At 45.2% G+C, this 18365-nt stretch overlaps 1 protein-coding gene across 11 annotated transcripts in view; it reads right to left on the bottom strand.

The window, feature by feature from the left end:
- TMEM243 (transmembrane protein 243) overlaps positions 1-18365 on the bottom strand; it is a 91414-nt gene that overhangs the window by 15278 nt on the left and 57771 nt on the right. For 2 of the 11 annotated variants that reach the window (XM_081800610.1, XM_081800617.1), the window contains exon 3: positions 4722-4779. The exons of 1 other annotated variant lie outside the window; for it this stretch is intronic. In XM_081800610.1, the coding sequence (XP_081656736.1) occupies positions 4722-4779 (58 nt within the window). Of the gene's footprint in view, positions 1-945; positions 1117-4721; positions 5028-5315; positions 5559-5643; positions 5892-18365 lie in introns of those variants that run through there. 8 more of the 11 variants (XM_081800619.1, XM_081800620.1, XM_081800611.1 and 5 more) reach the window with 8 other exon arrangements.

Genomic DNA, 18365 nt, shown 5'->3' with positions numbered 1-18365 from the left:
CCCCCCCCCCCCCCCCCCCCGCCCACCCAACCTTGTTTGTTTCTTTTGTTTACAGGAAGAAGAGGGAAGGACGCAGGAAAAATACTTCTGTACATGGATCTTTTGCCTCTGGAACCAAAGATCTGAATCTCCGGACCCAGTAACATATCCCCTCCACAGATCCCACCGCCCCCCATATTAGCAGAGTTCAGTGTACATACTGTAACCAAAGTCACTCACTTTCTTCTATCACGCCCAGGTATGAACGGAAGGTCAACCACGGTCACCACCCGCCTTTCAAAATGAATCACTCATTTTTGGAACCAGTGACAGATCAACAGAACAGGCTGGTCCAGAAAGCAGTTTACATTACCTCCCACCAAGGGTAGCTTTTCTGCTTTCTCGCTTGTGCTAGCTATAGGGTGTGGGTTTGCTTTCTCCCCACAGAGAACCATCTTCCCCCTCCCATCTTAGATTCATCCATCTGGATTGGAGGAAACGGATTTCAGATGATTGGGCAGGCAGGCAGCAAACCAAGACAGACTCACAAGCCCTGAGGTTAACTTAGGGCCCCCTCCATTACTTAGAAAGATGGCCCCAACTATGTGTGGTCCTAAGGCAAACTTTTAAAGGCAGCTACGGACAAGAGAGGGGGAATTTCTCCAGTTTTAGTGCACACTAGGGGAGGGAAGGGAGGAGCAAAGGAAGAGGCTTCCTAAAGTAACATTTCCGAAAGAGTGTTCTGTAGAAATTGGGCTCATGAATGCTCCCGTGGGGGAGGGAAGAACTCCCTAACTCATCACGCCCGTCCTAAAAGGCTTTGTTACCAACAGTCCACAGGTACTACTTCCCCACCCTCTCCAGAGTCCCAGTGAAAATCAGCATGCTAAAGGTTCTGACGAGTCCCCCAGAAGAGGAAACTATTTTGTGCAAAGGACTACGGAAACACTGTAACTAAGAACTCACCTGCTTCAGAATCATGCTGTCCACTACGGCGGTATTAGCTGTTGGTGGTTACTGAGCACCTGGAATGTGCTCGTCCAAACCGGACACGGGCTCCAAGTGAAAAATACATGCTGGTTGTCCAAGGCTTAGTCCAGAAATGTAAAAGTATTTCGGCTTTTTATATGGATTATACTTTCAAATGTATTTTGGATAGGAAATTAAACAAAAATGTATTGAAATTAATTTTGCCTGTTTATACTTCAGTATGGTTACAAGGACATTTAAAATCACCTCTGTGGCTCACATTGTATTTCTACTGGATCGTGCTCCTTTTAGAAAACACTAAGCTAGAGCACAGGCTTGGCAACCCCAGGTATATTCACCTTGGCAATTGCGCCACATTTGTTTTTTCCCTTTAAAGAACGTACGTAAGTCCACCCCAGACTTCAGGAATGGATAAAAACAGCTGAAAACAACATTCTGACCAGTATGCGTAAGCTAGCCCACCTCGCAATATGTAATTCCAAAGGAATGACGGATAGGTTCCCTTTTTTGTCTATCATCCCTGAGATAGTTACGGAAGGACAGCACGGTTTCACTCTGCCTTTCCCTCCACAGCTCTATCTGAGAGGGTATTCCTAAATATCATGCTGAAGTCTGATTATGGTTAGAGTTTGGGAAATGAAAGAAGTATGTGCATCCCGTACAGATGAAGACAAAAGTTACTGCAGAGACTTGCCCACAGAAAGGCTGTTCAAGGCCCACTGGATGATGTATCTTCTGTCCTCTAGTAGATTCTGCTATCTTTCACTCACTCCATGACTTTGGATGAACCCATTTCCTGGGAATGGGTAACTGGTGCTTTTCCAAGCATGCACAGAGACTGCATCATTTACTATCTATTACCCTCATCAACTCCTGAAAGGGAGTTGTTAAAACATGACGAGGGAAAAACTAGTAGTGTGAATGGACAAGTAGCCTGCTTTGTGGATCAGCTTCCTTAGTTATAAAATCGAAGTCAACGCCCACCTTACAAAGGAACTGGATGACCAAACAGGGGAAAGCCTAAATGCCCCCCATGCTGAGTGGCACGGAGGAAAAACGATTTCCCTGGAGACTCTGCTCTGCTCTGTGGGCTTTCAGTCATCTGTGCCTTAGAGGTAGACACTGGACCTAAAGCTCTAGATTTAAAATTGAGAGGCTAACAAAAATAAAGATAAAAACAAAACCGAGAGGGTATATACGATCAGTTGTTATATGGCAAACAAGACTCCTGAAAGTTCAGAGCATCTAACAGACTATGACAGGAAGTGGGCTTTCCCCTTTCCGGATTTTCTCCTCAGAAACGGTAGCTCGTTAATACTAAGTCTCACGGTTAAGTGGCTTGTGTGTCCAGTTTCCTGGCATCTGAAGGAGAGCAGGCTGGGAATACGTGCACAGAGGGGCCAGTGAAGGGTTTCTCCGGGTTCCCAGGGATCGGCCCTGCTCGGGCAGTGACTGCTCTCCACAGGGTTGGCTGCACTGCAACTTTTCCTGCCCAGTTCCCGTGCCTGGCCCACCTTCAGAGCCGCCAATAAAATCACCTGCTGTCATTAAAGACCTAGGTCTCTCCTTCTTCAGATCGGACATCTCCATTTGTAAAACACAAATGTTTTCTCCCCTTCTCAAACCAATGGTCTCTTTCCTTTCTCAGTTCTGGATAATTTCTCTACGTCCAATCGTTCTGTCAGCCTGACGGAGGGAATTGAAGGGAGCACTTTTCATATCTGAAATAGTACCTTAGTCTCTGAGTAGCTGAATCTGCTGTTATAATGCCCAAAGTGGCCTAGGTAATGCCAGGCCTATATACTCTCGGACTAAAGTATGCAACAAAGAGAGAAACATTTCCAACAGTCAAGTTCTTGGATGGGTTTCAAACTGATCACAGGTCACAGGAAACTTACAGTCATTGACTGTTTAGGCCCAAGCAAGTCAGAAAATGTCAGTATTTCTCAGTATCTCTGTAAATCAAGTCCATTACCAAGTCATCTACCTCAGTGTTAAGAGGTTGTGGGGTTTAAAGGAGATCACAAGTCTACATCACCCAGAACCCCAATCTGTGCAACAAGGCATGTGAGGGAGACACTGAACCTCTTAGCTCTTGGGACAAATGGACAGTCAGGTGCCCCGGGTCCAACACCTTCAGGCAGCAAGCTCCCTCCACTCTCCAGGCCCCAAATCCTCTTCTTGTTAAACCCCAATTTAAGGGCATTCATACGTGCAAGCCCAAGGCTACCAGAAACTCTGAATGGAAAAGCCATCCATGATCTTCCCCAAGCTTCCCAAACAAAAGTGACCAGTTTCTCCTGTGTATCCCAACACGCCCCCTCTATGCCCCGTCATAACACAGATCCAATGCATCACATTTCTTTCTCTTTTTCGCCCACCGAACTGTGTTCCTTGGACCCCCAGGGTCTATCACATAATACTTAATAACTGTAGTAGAAATAGGAACGTCTAATCAACTAGAACCATGCTCCTCAAACCATGTGCAGTTGAGCCGGGATTATGCAAAGCCACAAAATAAACAAGGTGCATCTTCCCAGGGACCAAGCTTAAAACATTTTCCTAAGACTCTAAGAAAGAAGAATACCGGGGCGCCTGGGTGGCTCAGTCGTTAAGCGTCTGCCTTCGGCTCAGGTCACGATCCCAGGCTCCTGGGATCGAGCCCCGCATCGGGCTCCCTGCTCGGCGGGAAGCCTGCTTCTCCCTCTCCCACTCGCCCTGCTTGTGTTCCTTCTCTCGCTGTGTCTCTGTCAAATAAATAAATAAAATCTTAAAAAAAAAAAAAGAAAGAAAGAATATCCACACAGAGTTTTAAAAACCCGGTAGTAGTCCTGCAGAAGGCTGGCAACTTCCAAACTCAGGGCTACACCCCATCCTGTCAGGTTTATGTTTCCCATCCTTTCCGTCAGAGGTCCCCCCCAACGCTGAAAAACCCAAGAAGTTCTGGCCTCCACGTGTGCCCTACTTTTTGAGAGGCTTGAAAGGACTGTCACCTCTCTCCCCCTCCTGCTTGTGCACTCCTGCGCTATCTCTAAAATAAATAAATCTTAAAAAAAAAAAAAAAAAAACCTTTGTCAAGCAAGTCTCAAAGGTCACCAACACCACTTTCTAGGTGAAAACAACCACAGGCTTATTTTGCCAAAATGACTCAAAGTTAAAGCGGAAGCCAGGAAAAGAGCTCTCTTCAATTACTGGCCCAGAACATCACATGATAAAGCCTGTAAGGCGGCATTATATTTTTTAAAAGGCTAAAATAAGGGACTACAGCTTGTTTAGGTCCAGAGACCCTTTGATCGGAGCACCATCAAAGCAAGCCTCCTCTCAAGCCTCTTTGCTATGCTTGGTTGCCTCAGCCGTAAGCCCTTAATGGTTCTAGATAAATACTCACCAGAAGTACCTCTCCGGTGTTCTTCCTTGCGGAAGCTTGAGTTGCACACCTGAGGCCTCTTGAAGGTTAGCACTCCAGCTCCACCTCCCCTCCCGAGAGGGGCTTCCGTACTCCCCTGAAGGGCCCCCAACAGCCCACAACTTTCTAAACTTTTCTCCACCCCCGCCTGCGGGGCTGCGGGCCCAATGCGGTCCCAAAGAAAGAGCCGAGTGGCAGGACAAACATCTTAAGAGGAAGGCAGGATTGAAGAACCAGCGCTCTCCTCCTTCAAGTGCGTTCCCGGGCCGCAGCCAGGACTCTGGGCAGGAGGACACACACACAGACACACACACGTCCCCAGCCCGGAATCCAGGTCCGCACTCACCTTGGCCGACGTTTCTCCGAACAGAGGTCTGTTGTCCAGGCCACTGGTGCCATAGGTCCTGGTGGAAAAGTCCTCCATGTTAGGGTTTTTTCACTCTCGCAGGCCACTCAAAGCTGAACCAGCGTTACCTCCCGAAGGGTCAGGTCCACGACTGCCCACGCCGCGTATTCACCGAGAGCTCATGGCCGAAAGCGCATGGGGGTCGGGGCAGTCCCCGCGGCGGCGGCGGCGGCGGGTGGGCGCTCAGGCCCGGGGGACGCGGCCGCTCCGCCCGAGGCCCGCTGCCCTCCTCATAGCGAGCAGCTGCTGCAGGAAGTGAAAGAAGCACAGCGCGTGGCCGACTCTCCTCGGGACGCCCAGCCCGCGCGGCTCCCGCTTCCCCAAATCTCAGCGCTCAGCCCCGCCGGGCGCTGCGCCTCGCACGGCAAATTCGCGACCGCGCGCTCCCGGGGGTCCCCACGATTCCCACCCCTCACCACCGCGTTTCTTTACAGGATAGTTTCCCAAGCTTTCTCAGTCTCCCGTTGAGCACCAACGCCTCCACGCTCGAGGAGGGGGGGGGGTCCAGTGAAGACTTCATGACAAGCCCCTCACCAAGCCCTCGGCACCTCTCCACCCCTCCAATTTTCGAGCGGCGGGAAAAGTGAAGTTGCCCAAGCCGAGCACTCCGCGGGCCTCTGCCCCAGCGCTGCAGCTGCAGGTTGCAGCCGCGGCCGCGCCAGGCACCTCGGATCCCCTTTCATTTGCCGCATCTACCCCCGTCGCGCTTTCCGCAACTCCCCTCGCTCTCTCCTGCAGGAGCCGCGGCTGGAGCGCGGGCCGGGTCAGAGCAAGAGGAAGAGAAAATCCCGCCTCGGTCGCGCACAGATTGGCCACCCTCCCGGGAACCGCCCCGCGCCCGCCCCGCGCCCGCAGGCCAAACCTCGGCGTCCCCTGCCGCCCTCGCGCTGGGGAGTCCTGGCCGCGCGAGGCTCCGCTGCTCCCGGGCTCACACACCCGCCGGGATCCGGTGCCAAGACTCTGCGGTGCGGGCGAGACGCGCGGAGAAGGAAGAAAGCTTCCGGGCTGGCGGAGAGCGGGCTCGAGGGCCGAGCGCTGGGCTGCGGATCCCCTCTTCTCGGCTCCCCCGGCCGGGAGCCGCGGCCTCTGTCGCAAACTGACTTGGCCCGCCCAGGCGACGTCACCGCCGGGGCAGCCAATCCCGCGGGCCGAGGCGCCGCATTGGCTGCGGAGCTTTATTTCTGGAAGTGCCAGTTTATTCCCGCCGCTGGGCCAGGCTCCCTGGCTGCACGTTTCTCCGCCTTTTAGTAATTAGCGTCCGCGCGAGCCACGTGGATGAAGAACCGCTCTGAAGATAGCTTTGCCTTTGGCTGGAAACATCTTTAAAACAACCAGCCTGCTTTAACCACCCCAGTCTTGGCACGACTAGGACACAACGGGGGTCACTGACAAATTTGGTTTACGGTTGTTTGTATGTTTGTCTTGTTTTGTTCTGTGATAGGGATCCTGTGGCGTTTAAAGAAACAGTCGGGATGTGACACTGGCAAGGTACTTCTTTGACTTGCACACTCACGCTGTTAGTGATTGTGCTGGCTAAACATGTTTGCAGCCACAGAGAACGCTTCGTGTGTCAACCTCTTTTCCGGGTGTTAAGAGCATAGAGAACTGGAGGTGGACAGGCCTTAAAGGCACCACAGTGTCACCGCATTTGGAGTCATTAAGTATTAGGGAACAAACGCAACCACGCTAGGTTCGCGGGACACTGCAGCTCCGAGGTTAAAGAGAGCCCGCGTCGGAATGCTGTAGCCATGTAACATTTAGAGCCCAAGCAAAGATTCCAGGTGGTGTTTTGGCGGTTTAGGTCAAGGGATTAGGACAGGGGATGGATGAAGAACCACAAATCCATCGATTTGAAATTTGCAACACTGAGTAGAGTGAGGTATGGTGTATATCTGATCTACCGGTTATATATTTCATAAATGATTTTTTGTGCAGGATTTTTTGTTTTAACAGGACTGCTACACAGTCCTGCACACAGTTCTGAAAGAAGGTTGATGGGCTTCACAAATAACTTCACTCACATTCAGCCACATTCATTCAACAAATACATTTGAGAGCTGCTCTGTACCAGCCAACCACCAGAGAGGGTAGTCGGGTGATCAGGAAAGAGACAGGTGATATGAGGAATTCTTAGTCTCAGGAAACAAACTGAGGGTTGTTGGAGTGGTGGGGGGTGGGAGGGATGGGGTGTCTGGGTGATGGACTTTGGGGAAGGTATGTGCTATGGTGAGCACTGTGAATTGTGTAAGACTGATTACTCACAGACCCGTACCTCTGAAACAAATAACACTATATGTTAAAAAAAAAAAAAGAAGAAGAAGATAGTAGGAAGGGAAAAATGAAGGGGGGAAATCAGAGGGGGAGACGAACCATGAGAGACTATGGACTCTGAGAAACTGAGGGTTCTAGAGGGGAGTGGGGTGGGGGGATGGGTTAGCCTGGTGATGGGTATTAAAGAGGGCCCGTTCTGCATGGAGCACTGGGTGTTATACGCAAACAATGAATCATGGAACACTACATCAAAAACTAATGATGTACTGTATGGTGCATAACATAATAAAATTAAATTTAAATAAATTAAATTAAATTAATTTTAAATTAAAGCCAATTAATTTTAATTAAATTTTAAAAAATTTTTTTAAAAAGGAGAGGCAAGATCCATTGGCTAAGAGCACAAGCTTTGAAGTAGATCATATCTGCCCTCAACCAGTTTTTATTAAAAAAAAAAAATGTTTAGAGAAGATACCAGACATCAGGCAAACAAATATCCAAATGGTGGTTGTCATAATGGTGAGGAAGGGGTGCTCTAGGGAATACACAGGAGGGCACCCACCAGCTTCAGTTGACAGCAATGCTTCCTCAAGGAGGCTTCTAAATCAAGACACTCTTTTCATTTCTCCTTCCCTCCAATTAGAATGGAAGAGACCCCTGTCCATCTCTCCTGTTTTACTTCCCATGCCTCCCACCATCAGGGGGGTCTCACTATTATGATTATATTTTTTCTACGACAAGCATTTAAGCATGCTCATCTTCAACCATGTTAAAACAAACAAGCAGAGAACTTGCATTAAGCCCATGTCTACCTCTGGCTACCATGCTCTCTTCATACTCTCTGTGCAACTCTGTGGTCACCTTTCTCTCTCCCCACCCTTCTTTGAAAGCAGAACCTACCTCCCAATGTAAACGGCAAAAATGCCAGATGTTCACTTGCTGAGAATCCCTTGTAGCTGGGGGTGGGGTATGTGATTGTTAAGGGCAATGAGTCTCTAGATCAAGTTGGCTGGGGGTTTTCAGGAGGGTTTCCTCCCTAATAAAAAGAGAGGCAGAAGAGGAGATCTATCCCTTAGATGTTGTCATGTGAGGACGTCATATTTGAAGTTGCTTCTACCGTCTCATGACCATGAAGGGTGGCCAAGAGTATCCCAGAGAAGCCAACTAGAGTCTAAATCTGTGAACCACCCACCTCTGGGCTTCTTGTTATATGGTGTGTGTGTGTGCGTGTGTGTGTGTATGTGTGTACGGAACGGGAGGGTCTCTATTGTGTAAGTCACTTTCATTTGGGTATTCCCATGCTTACAGCTGAACACACACTGATACGTTTTTAAAGCCAAAATTTCAGTAAAAAGCTCCATATAGATTGTATCCACTTCCTTACCTCCCACATTTGCCTCAGTCACTGGAATCTGCCTTAGCCACACGGCTCCCCCGTGTTTTTCCGTGAATATTCCCATGAGGACTTGGGGCTGATTCCGCAGGTTTTCAGGCCTTCCCCGACATGGCCACTCAGCAGCACTTAGCATTTAAAAATCCTGGAAGTAGGCTGTATGATAGCTCTTCGGTTCTTTCTCTACCCATCTCTTAAATATTATACCCCAGGGCTCTATTCTTACCCTTTCTCTCTTCTCACTACATGCTTTGCAAGAGCAAGCTCATCTACAGCTGTGGCTTCACTTTCTATCTCTACGCTAATGCCTCCCAAACTTACATGGATAGACTACCGCAATGTGGCAGGAGACATAACTTACGAAGCCATTTTTGAAGTGAAGTAACTCATTCATTTCGTTTATGATTTGTGTTTCTCCTCTTCTGTTGTCTCTCCAGTAAAGTTGTCAGAGCAGTAGCTTGACATTAAAACACCTGGAGTTTTGGAGTACCCTGATGCCTGGGGCCACACCCCAGGCCAGTTACACCCAAATGTCTAAGACAAGGTAGCAATAGTTCTCAAAGCTCCCCCAGATATTTTCTGGTGTACAGCCAGAGAACCACTGGTTTATGGACAGAGCATCGGGCTAGGTAACTGGATCTGGAGTTCCACTGCATATCCTCACTGTCCCATCTGACAAGTCAGTAGCCTAGACTTTGGAGTCCGCACACCTTGGTTTGAATCCTGACTTACACCGTCACTAGATACATGAATTTGAACAAGTTACTTAACCCCTCTGAGCCTCAGTTTTTACTTTTGTAAATAAGATGAAATGAGCAAAACAATACTTACCCTATAGGGTTTTGTGGGAATTAGATAACATATTTTGAACACTGGACACACAGGCAACACTCTGTAAATATCATGCATCTACTAAAATGAACATAATGAAGACTTGCAAAATGAAAAAAATGCCCATGATTTAATGTTAAAGGGAAAAAATTAAATATAAAGTAGAATCTTTATAGTATACTCGTTTAACATATCTACGCATGTGAACCAAGACTGGGAGGAAACATGAAAACGTAAAAACATGAAAAATACGAAAATCTGGCTGGCTCTGTTGGTGGAACATATGACTCTTGATCTCAGGGTCTTAAGTTCGAGCCCCACGTTGGGGTTAGAGATTACTTAAAAAAATGAATAAAATCTTTAAAAAAGAAAAATATGAAAGCAGAGTTGTTATTTTTAAACCTTTCTCTGTTTTCTGACATGGTTTTTCAGTTCCATGCCTTTGCCAGAAGACAGGAAAACTGGCAATAATGTTTTTGTACTTCCTTATTGCTTTTCTTTCTCTTTTTTTCCTCTTCGTATATGTTCACTGGCATCACATGATCCTTTGATAGCCAAGGGCAACAGGTTTCAGAAACCAAAACTAGAGGTCAGGAGAAGCAGTGTTCACAGTCCAAGGGTAAGAACAGATTTGAAGGAAAAATTCCTTTATTCCAACACCTGTTCAGTGCGGTGGCTTGCAAAAGGAATAAAGCAGTATACACACAACCTTTGCTGGGGAATAGAATAATATTAATAGCTTCACTTAGGTAGGATCACAGAGCAGAATTTCGAAGAAGTGTCCTTCTCTTCGATCCCAGAGCTCAAAAATGAGAGGAGTGCATGCCTGGTAATTTGTGCCTGAGTCTTATTGAAACTTATCGAACCTATGCCTCTCTCTTTTTATTTAAGATTTTTTTTATTTATTTGAGAGAGAAAGAGCACAGGCAAGAGAGAAGCAGAAGGAGAGAGACAAGCAGGCTCTGCCCTGAGTGTGGAGCCCGCCACGGGGCAGGATCCCACAACCCCGAGATCATGACCTGTGCAGAAATCGGGAGTCGGAGGCTTAACCGACTGAGCCACCCAGGCGCCTCTAACCGGGAGATGTCTCTCAAATAGGGGGGGTGGGGAGAAGCACACAGCTTCAGAATTCTGCTCTGAGTGCCGCCCTCACAGCCTCACTCGGTGGACACGAGAGGTAAGTGGGAAGAAAGAAGTCAGCTAGCAGAAAGGCGTTAGCACCAATGAAAAGCAATCCGAAGCAAGAGTAAGGGAGCACGTGTCTTCCTCCATCCCGGGGCCAGGTGGCAGGAACTGCTGGGGCCTTTGCAGGTGCACATAGTTTGAATAGTCTTGTGATAGGAAGATTGATTCACAAATATAATGAATTTAGGCATTGCAACAGATTGTACATATCATTCTGCATGTGCCCCCAAGGGAGATAGGCTCTGTGGACTTGCTGACAAAATTTTTTGAATCAAAGTATGCAAGATTTCTACACGTGCTGTGCAAACCAGGCAGGTGTGGTGAAAGAACCAACTTAGTCATTGGGAATCTGGTCTGGTGAGCTTAGGAAAGTCAGCTTGGGCACCAGTTTCCATGCCTGTAAATGGAAAGGTTGCGTTCTACCCTGCCAGATCTAAAATGCTAAAAAACCCTGAGACTAATTAGAGGACCTGTTTTTAAATCTAAGTTTTGCAATACTTTGAGATTTCCTGAAAAGTTTTAAAGAGTTCCAGTGTATATTCTTCACCCAGTTTTCCCCAATGTTAACATTTTGCACAACTATGGTATATTTATTTATCAAACCTGAGAAAATTAGTGTTGGTATAATACTGTTACCTACAGACAGTTTATTTGAAGCTCTCTACTTTAAATAAGGCTGATGTGACTTTGAGCAAATCTCAGAGGCTTAGTTTTACATGTGCTAAAAAAACATAAGGAAAATAAATTCCTCCTCAGGGTTGTTGTATGAGAATTAAATAAGATATGGTGGGGGAAATTGATTTTTATACTCTGAAGTGTTATTTGCTCGAATGAGCCACACCTGATAAAAAGTAACTTTTAGGGGTTTTAATAATGAATTTAGCACTGATACCAAAGTGGATAAAATCTGAAGCAACTGTCTATTGCCCACAGCTGAAACACTGTTCTCAATGTGAAAATGCAAAATTTGCACAGAGAGATTGAATTAAACATATATGCCAATTTAGGCCAATCCTCTCAAATAGGAACAAATAGAATTTTGAGCAGGTAAGCCCTTCACTGTAACTACAGTACCTTCTAGGTTTCAAATTGTGTGTGTGTGCATTGTTTTTAATTTTATGAATTAGAAATTTGAAAATAAAGATGCAAGGACTAAGTATTTTTCAGGTTTTGAACTATAATGTATCTCTTAAGAAAACTTAGGAAAAACTGATGGGAATGACAGTTAATTTTTGTAATCATTTCATATGAGATCTAGAATATTCCTGATAATGATTTTGAATAAATTGTTTAACGTTCAGGCATTTAGCTTCAGGAGAGGTGTGTGCCAGGCGGATGCTTTGTTACTAACTGTGTCACATTCAGTTATTTATTTAACCTTAAGAGTTTCCATTTCCTCAGTGTGAAATGAGAACAATAGAATAAGTAACTTTTTAAGGGTCTTCAGCATGAAAATCGTGTGAGTCTTTGACCTTAAGAGCGGAGGCCAAAAATTAAAGAAAGAAAGAGAAAAATATAAATGTACCATAGTTCACAGTGTAGTCATATTAGCTTTTTATATAGTGACTTTGGATACTTTGGGCCTTTTTTTGGAGGGCTAAGATCTTTTTCACAAAGGTATTCTCCCTGTGATCCTTAGTACTGTATTTTTAGTACTGTATGCATAGCCCCGCACACTCCAGTCCAAACCTGCTAGCCTTGCTCTAGGCGCCTGTCTGTACTACTTACGGTGTTGTCTAAATAAACGTAACAGTGGGGTAATCACACTTCTTTTCTTAGAATAATGTCACTTTCATTTTTTTAAGGATGCCTAGACAGGAATACAACGATCTTACTGCTTAGAAATTCAGGTTCAGGGGCACCTGGGTGGCTCAGTCAGTTAAGCGTCCAACTCTTGGTTTTGGCTCAGGTCGTGATCTCAGGGTCATGGGATGGAGAGCCCCGGGTTGGGTTGGGGCTCCACACTCAGCGGGGAGTTGGCTTGAGGCTTCTCGCCCTCTGCCCCTCCCCCACCCTGCTCAAGCACACTCACTCTCGCTCTCAAATAAAAATAAATCTTTTTAAAAAAGAAATTCAGGTTCAGAGAGAACAACAAACAGCTGAAGAAGTAAATGACATTATTTAAAATATCTATGATGTCTCTTGCTAACTATGGGAAATTTACCAAATTTTTTCACTGTAAAAAAACAGAGAAAAGTTAAAAAAAGAAAACAATAATTAAAAAGTTCACATCTTGTCATTCTCACTTCTGACTTTTTCAATAAAATACATAGAATGTTATAGAATAGGTTTATTTTCCAGGGAAGAACTTGGGGGGGGTGCTTTTTTTTTTTTTTAAGAAAGATATTAAGATCAGGAAGAAAAAATTAAATAACAACCAAGATAAAGAAATTCTTTTGCAACCTGTCCACCCAAAAGCGCACTTATTTTTCCTTCTTAGAGAGTCATTTATATTCTCCCCAGTGAAAATATTACCACCACCTCCTGTTTGGCAGGCTTCCTTGACAATCCGTACGGTGAGATCAGACATCTGTTACTGTGCCTCTATTTGGGGAAAAGCTACTAACTCTCAGAATACACAAATGAAGAAATCTCATCTCTAATGCCCAGCATGGTGTTTTTCCACCCCACCGACTAAAAGAGAGATATGAGCAGAACCTCTGAATATCTAATGTAATTAGCTCTCCTCTCAACTGCGTCTTTTGTTGCCTCCCGTTAGCAGATTGAATCGTGGACTCCCAAATGATATGTATACCCCAAAGCCTGTGACTGTGACCTTCTTTAGAAAAAGTGTCTTTGCGGCTGTAATTAAGGTAAGAATCTCCAAATGAGAGCATCCTGGATTTTGGGGGCCTAAGTCCAACGACAAGTGTCTTTACAAGAAAAGACAGCCATGTGAAGACGGAGTCAGACTGAAGGAATGCCAAGAGTTGCTGGCAGCCCCTAGAAACCAGGAAAGAGACATGGAACGGATTCTCCCTCAGAGCCTCCAGAAAGAAACACCCCTACTGACACCTTGATTTTGGACTTCTGGGCTCCAGAATTGTGAGAGAATTAATTTCTGTTGTTTTAAGCCACCCAATTTATGCTAATTTGGTGTAGCACTCCTAAGAAACTAATATTAGCGACTGCTACCTCCTTCCCTAGAGGTATTGCCAAGATTTATTGATGTTGACAAAGCTCTCTCCTGGGATAAGTCCTCCAGAAGAACCACTTGTTCCAAAGTGAAAAAGATCTTAAGAAAATCATTAAGTCAGAGTACAGAGAGGGAAGGCTACCATCTGCCTGTAAAATAAGGACACTGAATTTTTAAAAGACATGCAGAACGTTAGCGTCATCCTACTGTGTATCCTCAGATGCGACACCTGACTCAAGGTGCTAACCTCACTCATACTTTTGAAAGTCTTCTCCTATCATTGACCTTAGAACCTGTTGGCAAGTTGTACTAGTTGATGTTCTCTAGAGAAACAGAGTCAATAATAAATAAATAAATAAATAAATAAATAAATAAATAAATAAATAAATAAATAAATATATTTATTATCAAACAGAGGCTCATGCAATTATAAAGGTGAGAAGTCCCATGATCTGCCATCAGCAAGCGGGAGACCCAGTAAAGCTGGTGATATAAATCAGACCTAGCCTAAAAGTCTGAGAACAGGGAAAGCTAATGATGTGGATTCCAATCCAGATCTGAAGGCCTGGGCACCAGGAGGGCCAAGGGCAGAAGAACATCAATGGCCCAGCTCAAGTACTCAGGAAAGGCCAAATTCTGCCTTTCTCCACTTTTTCGTTCTCTTCAAGCCCTCAACAGATTGGAGGATGCCCACCACATGGGAGAGGGCAAATTGCTTAACTGAGTCCACTGATTCAAACACTAATTTCATCTGGAAATGCCCTCACAGACACATGCAGAAATAATGTTTAGCCAAATATCTGGATGATCCAGTCAAGTTGACACATAAGATGAACCATCATACAAGTTATGCCAGCAAAACAATTTCATTCACTTATAGTCACAACTTCAAGTATTTCCCATCTTTCTTTGACAATTTAAATTACAATAACAGAGACCAAAGGCACCTGGGTGGCTCAGTCGGTTAAGCGTCTGCCTTCGGCTCAGGTCGTGATTCCGGAATCCTGGGATTGAGCTCCGCATTGGGCTCCCTGCTCAGCAGACAGCCTGCTTCTCCCTCGGCCCCTCCTCCTGCTCATGCTCTCCCTCTCTCAAATAGATATATAGAATCTTTAAAAAAAAATGATGGAGACCAAAATTGAACTAGGACCCACATGACTTGTAAATTTTAAAAAATGTGTGTATGTGTGTGTGTGTGCATCCTCCCAAAATTTGAAGCAATGTCACTTTATACCCACCAGACTGGCAAAAATTAAAAATCTAACAGTATCATCTTGAGCAAAGGTATGAAACATTAGGAAATCTGAAACTCTGCTGCTGATACTTCTCCTGGGACAACTGCTGTACTCATTGTGGGGCAAAGAGTAAGATGTGAATACTTCCTACCCCCAACAGTTCTAAACCTAGGTATAGAGGAGAAACTCCTGACAAAGGCAACAAGAGACTTGCGAAAGAAAGTAACATTATTTCTGATAACAAAAAAATAGAAACAGCCCAAATGTCCATTAACTAAAGAAGGGATTAAAAAAAAAGAAGGGATAAATAAATGGAACACAGTCCTAGAATGGAATATAGCAGTGACAATGGATGAACCACAATTTACATGGACCACCATGCCAACATGGATGAATCTCACAACCACAGCGGTGAACAGCAAGCAAAAATAAAAGCAAATTGCAGGATTACTCACAGAGTCTGTGACAAGATACTAGAAGCTCCCTGCTTATACCCCTTAGGCTTTACCATTTCAGCACAGGTCAATCCAAGCCCTATGTCAGTCATTGCAACCCTCTGCCGGGGGGTTTCTTTCCGAAGCTCCCTCTGTCTGCACACAAGGCAGGCCAGAGTGCTCAGCAATTAACACCTAGGAGCCCGGCGTCAACCCATGATTGCCATGAGTTGCTGTATTAATACTCTGGTTCCACCCGCCACCCCCTTGGATGGGATGAATCTTTAGTGTCTATTCTACTCTGGCTCCTTAGTGTGACTCAGATGCAGTTGCCCAAAGTGGTAACTTCTTTTTTTTTTTTTAAGATTTTATTTATTTATTTGACAGAGAGAGACACAGCAAGAGAGGGAACACAAGCAGGGGGAGTGGGAGTGGGAGAAGCAGGCTTTCCGCGGAGCAGGGAGCCCGATTCAGGGCTCGATCCCAGGACCCTGGGATCATGACCTGAGCCGAAGGCAGACGCTTAACAACTGAGCCACCCAGGCGCCCCAAAGTGGTAACTTCTTTGTTGGCTTTTCCTTCCTTGTTTTCCACTCCGTTCCCTTCCTGGTTTTTTGTGGCTGTGATGGTTAATTGTATGTGTCAACTTAACTGAACTAAGGAGCTAAGCTGGTAAAACACTTCCGGGTGTGTCCAGGAGAATGTCTCTGAAAGAGATGAGTCTTTGAATGATAGCCTGAGCCAAGAAGATCGCCCTCCCCAATTCAGGTGGGCATCATCCCATCTTTTGAGGACCTGAACAGAACAAAGAGGCAGGTAGAGAACAAATTTGCTCGGTGCTTGAGCTAATACATCCATCTTCTGCCCTTGGACTTATGGTGCTACTGATTCTCAGACTTTCAGACTCAGGATTTACCCGATGGGGCCCTGATTCTCAGGCCTCTGGACTCAGACTGAATTACACCACCAGCTTTCCTGGTTCTGTGGCTCACAGACGGCAGATGGTGGGACTTCTAAGCCCCCACAACCATGTGAGCCAATTCCTATAATAAAAATAAATCTCCTCTTATATCATCTATGTATATCCTATTGGTTCTATTTCTCTGGAGAACTCTGACTCATACAGTGGCTCACCTCCCAAAGAAACCACTCTCATTAGAACCCACATCTTGGAATGCGCTTCTGGACAGACAGAACTAACGCAGTGGGATTCTATTTGTACGTGATTCAAAAATAAGGAGAATGGCAATACATTGTTAAGAGTCCGTAGAATAAGTAGTTAAGGGTACAGAAGCTAGAGCGAACTACCAGGGCTTGAAACCAGGGCCTGCCACGTACTAGCTGCGTGACTTTTAGCAGGTCACTCAACCTCTCCTTGCCTCAGTCCAGTCAACTGCTGAATTGGGATGTTAATAACAATATTTACCCTTTCTGGTTGTTGTGAGGATTAGAGTTAAAATACAAAGAATTTAAAATAGTGTCTTACAAAAAGCAAGCACTCAAAGAATGTTAGATGTTACTATTATTATTTTTTTAAAGATTTATTTATTTATTTATTTTCAAGAGAAAGAGCAAGAGTGAGCACAAGCGCGAGGGGCTGAGGAAGAGGGAGAGAGAGAGAGAGTCTTTTTTTTTTTTTTTTAAAGATTTTATTTATTTATTTGACAGAGAGAGACACAGTGAGAGCAGGAACACAAGCAGATGAGTCTGCTCAGGGGGAGTGGGAGAGGGAGAAGCAGGCTTCCCGCTGAGCAGGGAGCCCAATGCGGGGCTCGATCCCAGGACCCTGAGATCATGACCCGAGCCGAAGGCAGACGCTTAACGACTGAGCCACCCAGGCGCCCGGAGAAAGAGAGAGAGAGAGTCTTAAGCAGACTCCCTGCTGAGCACGGAGCCCGATGCCGGGCTCTATCTCATGACCCTGAGATCACGACCTGAGCCGAAACCCAGAGTCCACGCTCCACTGACTGAGCCACCCAGGCGCCCCTAGCTGTTACAATTATTAAGAATGTATACATGTGCAATAAAACCATAAGGGCCATGTTAAACACAAAATTCAGGAGAGTGGTTACTTTTGGAAGGGCAGGAGCTTGATGGGTTCGAAGAGAGGTATATGAGGGTCTCAAGGGTATTAGTCATGGTCTATTTTTTAAGCTGGGTAGCAGATATATTTTTGTTTAATTATTATGCTTTATAACTTACATATAAATTATATCATTTCAAATATCAAAAAGTGCATACTTTTTAGAATTGTGAAAAGATAAAACAATTTCTACCAAATACATTCAAACTTTTGTAACCTTTAAGAGCTCAGGGTGCTCTCTGCTTCAGTTAGAGTCAGCCCCCCACCATTTCCCCAGTATTCCCTGGGGGCACCAGCCTTTCGGACTTCACTCACAGTGGCCCCTTTGAGGAAAGTTCCCAGGACACCTGTACCCTGCAAGGTCTCTGGGACCCAGCCCAAATCACATCACCCTTCGGAAGACATTCAGCAACCCTGTGCTGTTGTCATGGGTATTCTACAAGACTGAGGAATCACTGACCTCTACCTCGGAAACTAATAATACAGTATTTGTTAATTAATTGAATTTAAAAATAAATACATAAATAAAAATAAAAAATAGATTTATACATAAAAAATATCTTGGTTTTTAAAATTCCTTCTTTCTTTTTGATAAGCATTGCCCTTAACACATTAAACAATTAGTATATGATAATTTTAGAAAAAAAAACTTGTGCAAAATAATAGTATGCTCAGGGGGTGCCTGGGTGGCTCAGCCGGTAAGTGTCCGCCTTCGGCTCAGGTCATGATTCCAGGGTCCTGGGATCAAGCCCCGCATCAGGCTCCCTGCTCCGCGGGAAGCCTGCTTCTCCCTCTCCCACTCCCCCTGCTTGTGTTCCCTGTCTCGCTGTGTCTCTCTCTGTCAAATAAATAAATAAAATCTTTAAAAAAAAAAAAAGAAAATTCAATGGAATATCTGTAAGATAAATTACAGTAGCAACTATGGATCCAATTAGGGGAGTTTGGGTCAGAAATCATAGATTATGCTTATAAGTAATCACCCCAAGAGCAGATGGGAAAGGTGGATGTGTTCAGAA

The sequence above is a fragment of the Leptonychotes weddellii genome, chromosome 12 (assembly GCF_054177405.1).
Source record: "Leptonychotes weddellii isolate Sample4059 chromosome 12, ASM5417740v2, whole genome shotgun sequence".
Classification (NCBI taxonomy): domain Eukaryota; kingdom Metazoa; phylum Chordata; class Mammalia; order Carnivora; family Phocidae; genus Leptonychotes; species Leptonychotes weddellii.
The sequence above is the reverse complement of the archived record's forward strand: the minus strand, read 5'-3'. Positions and strand labels throughout refer to the sequence as shown.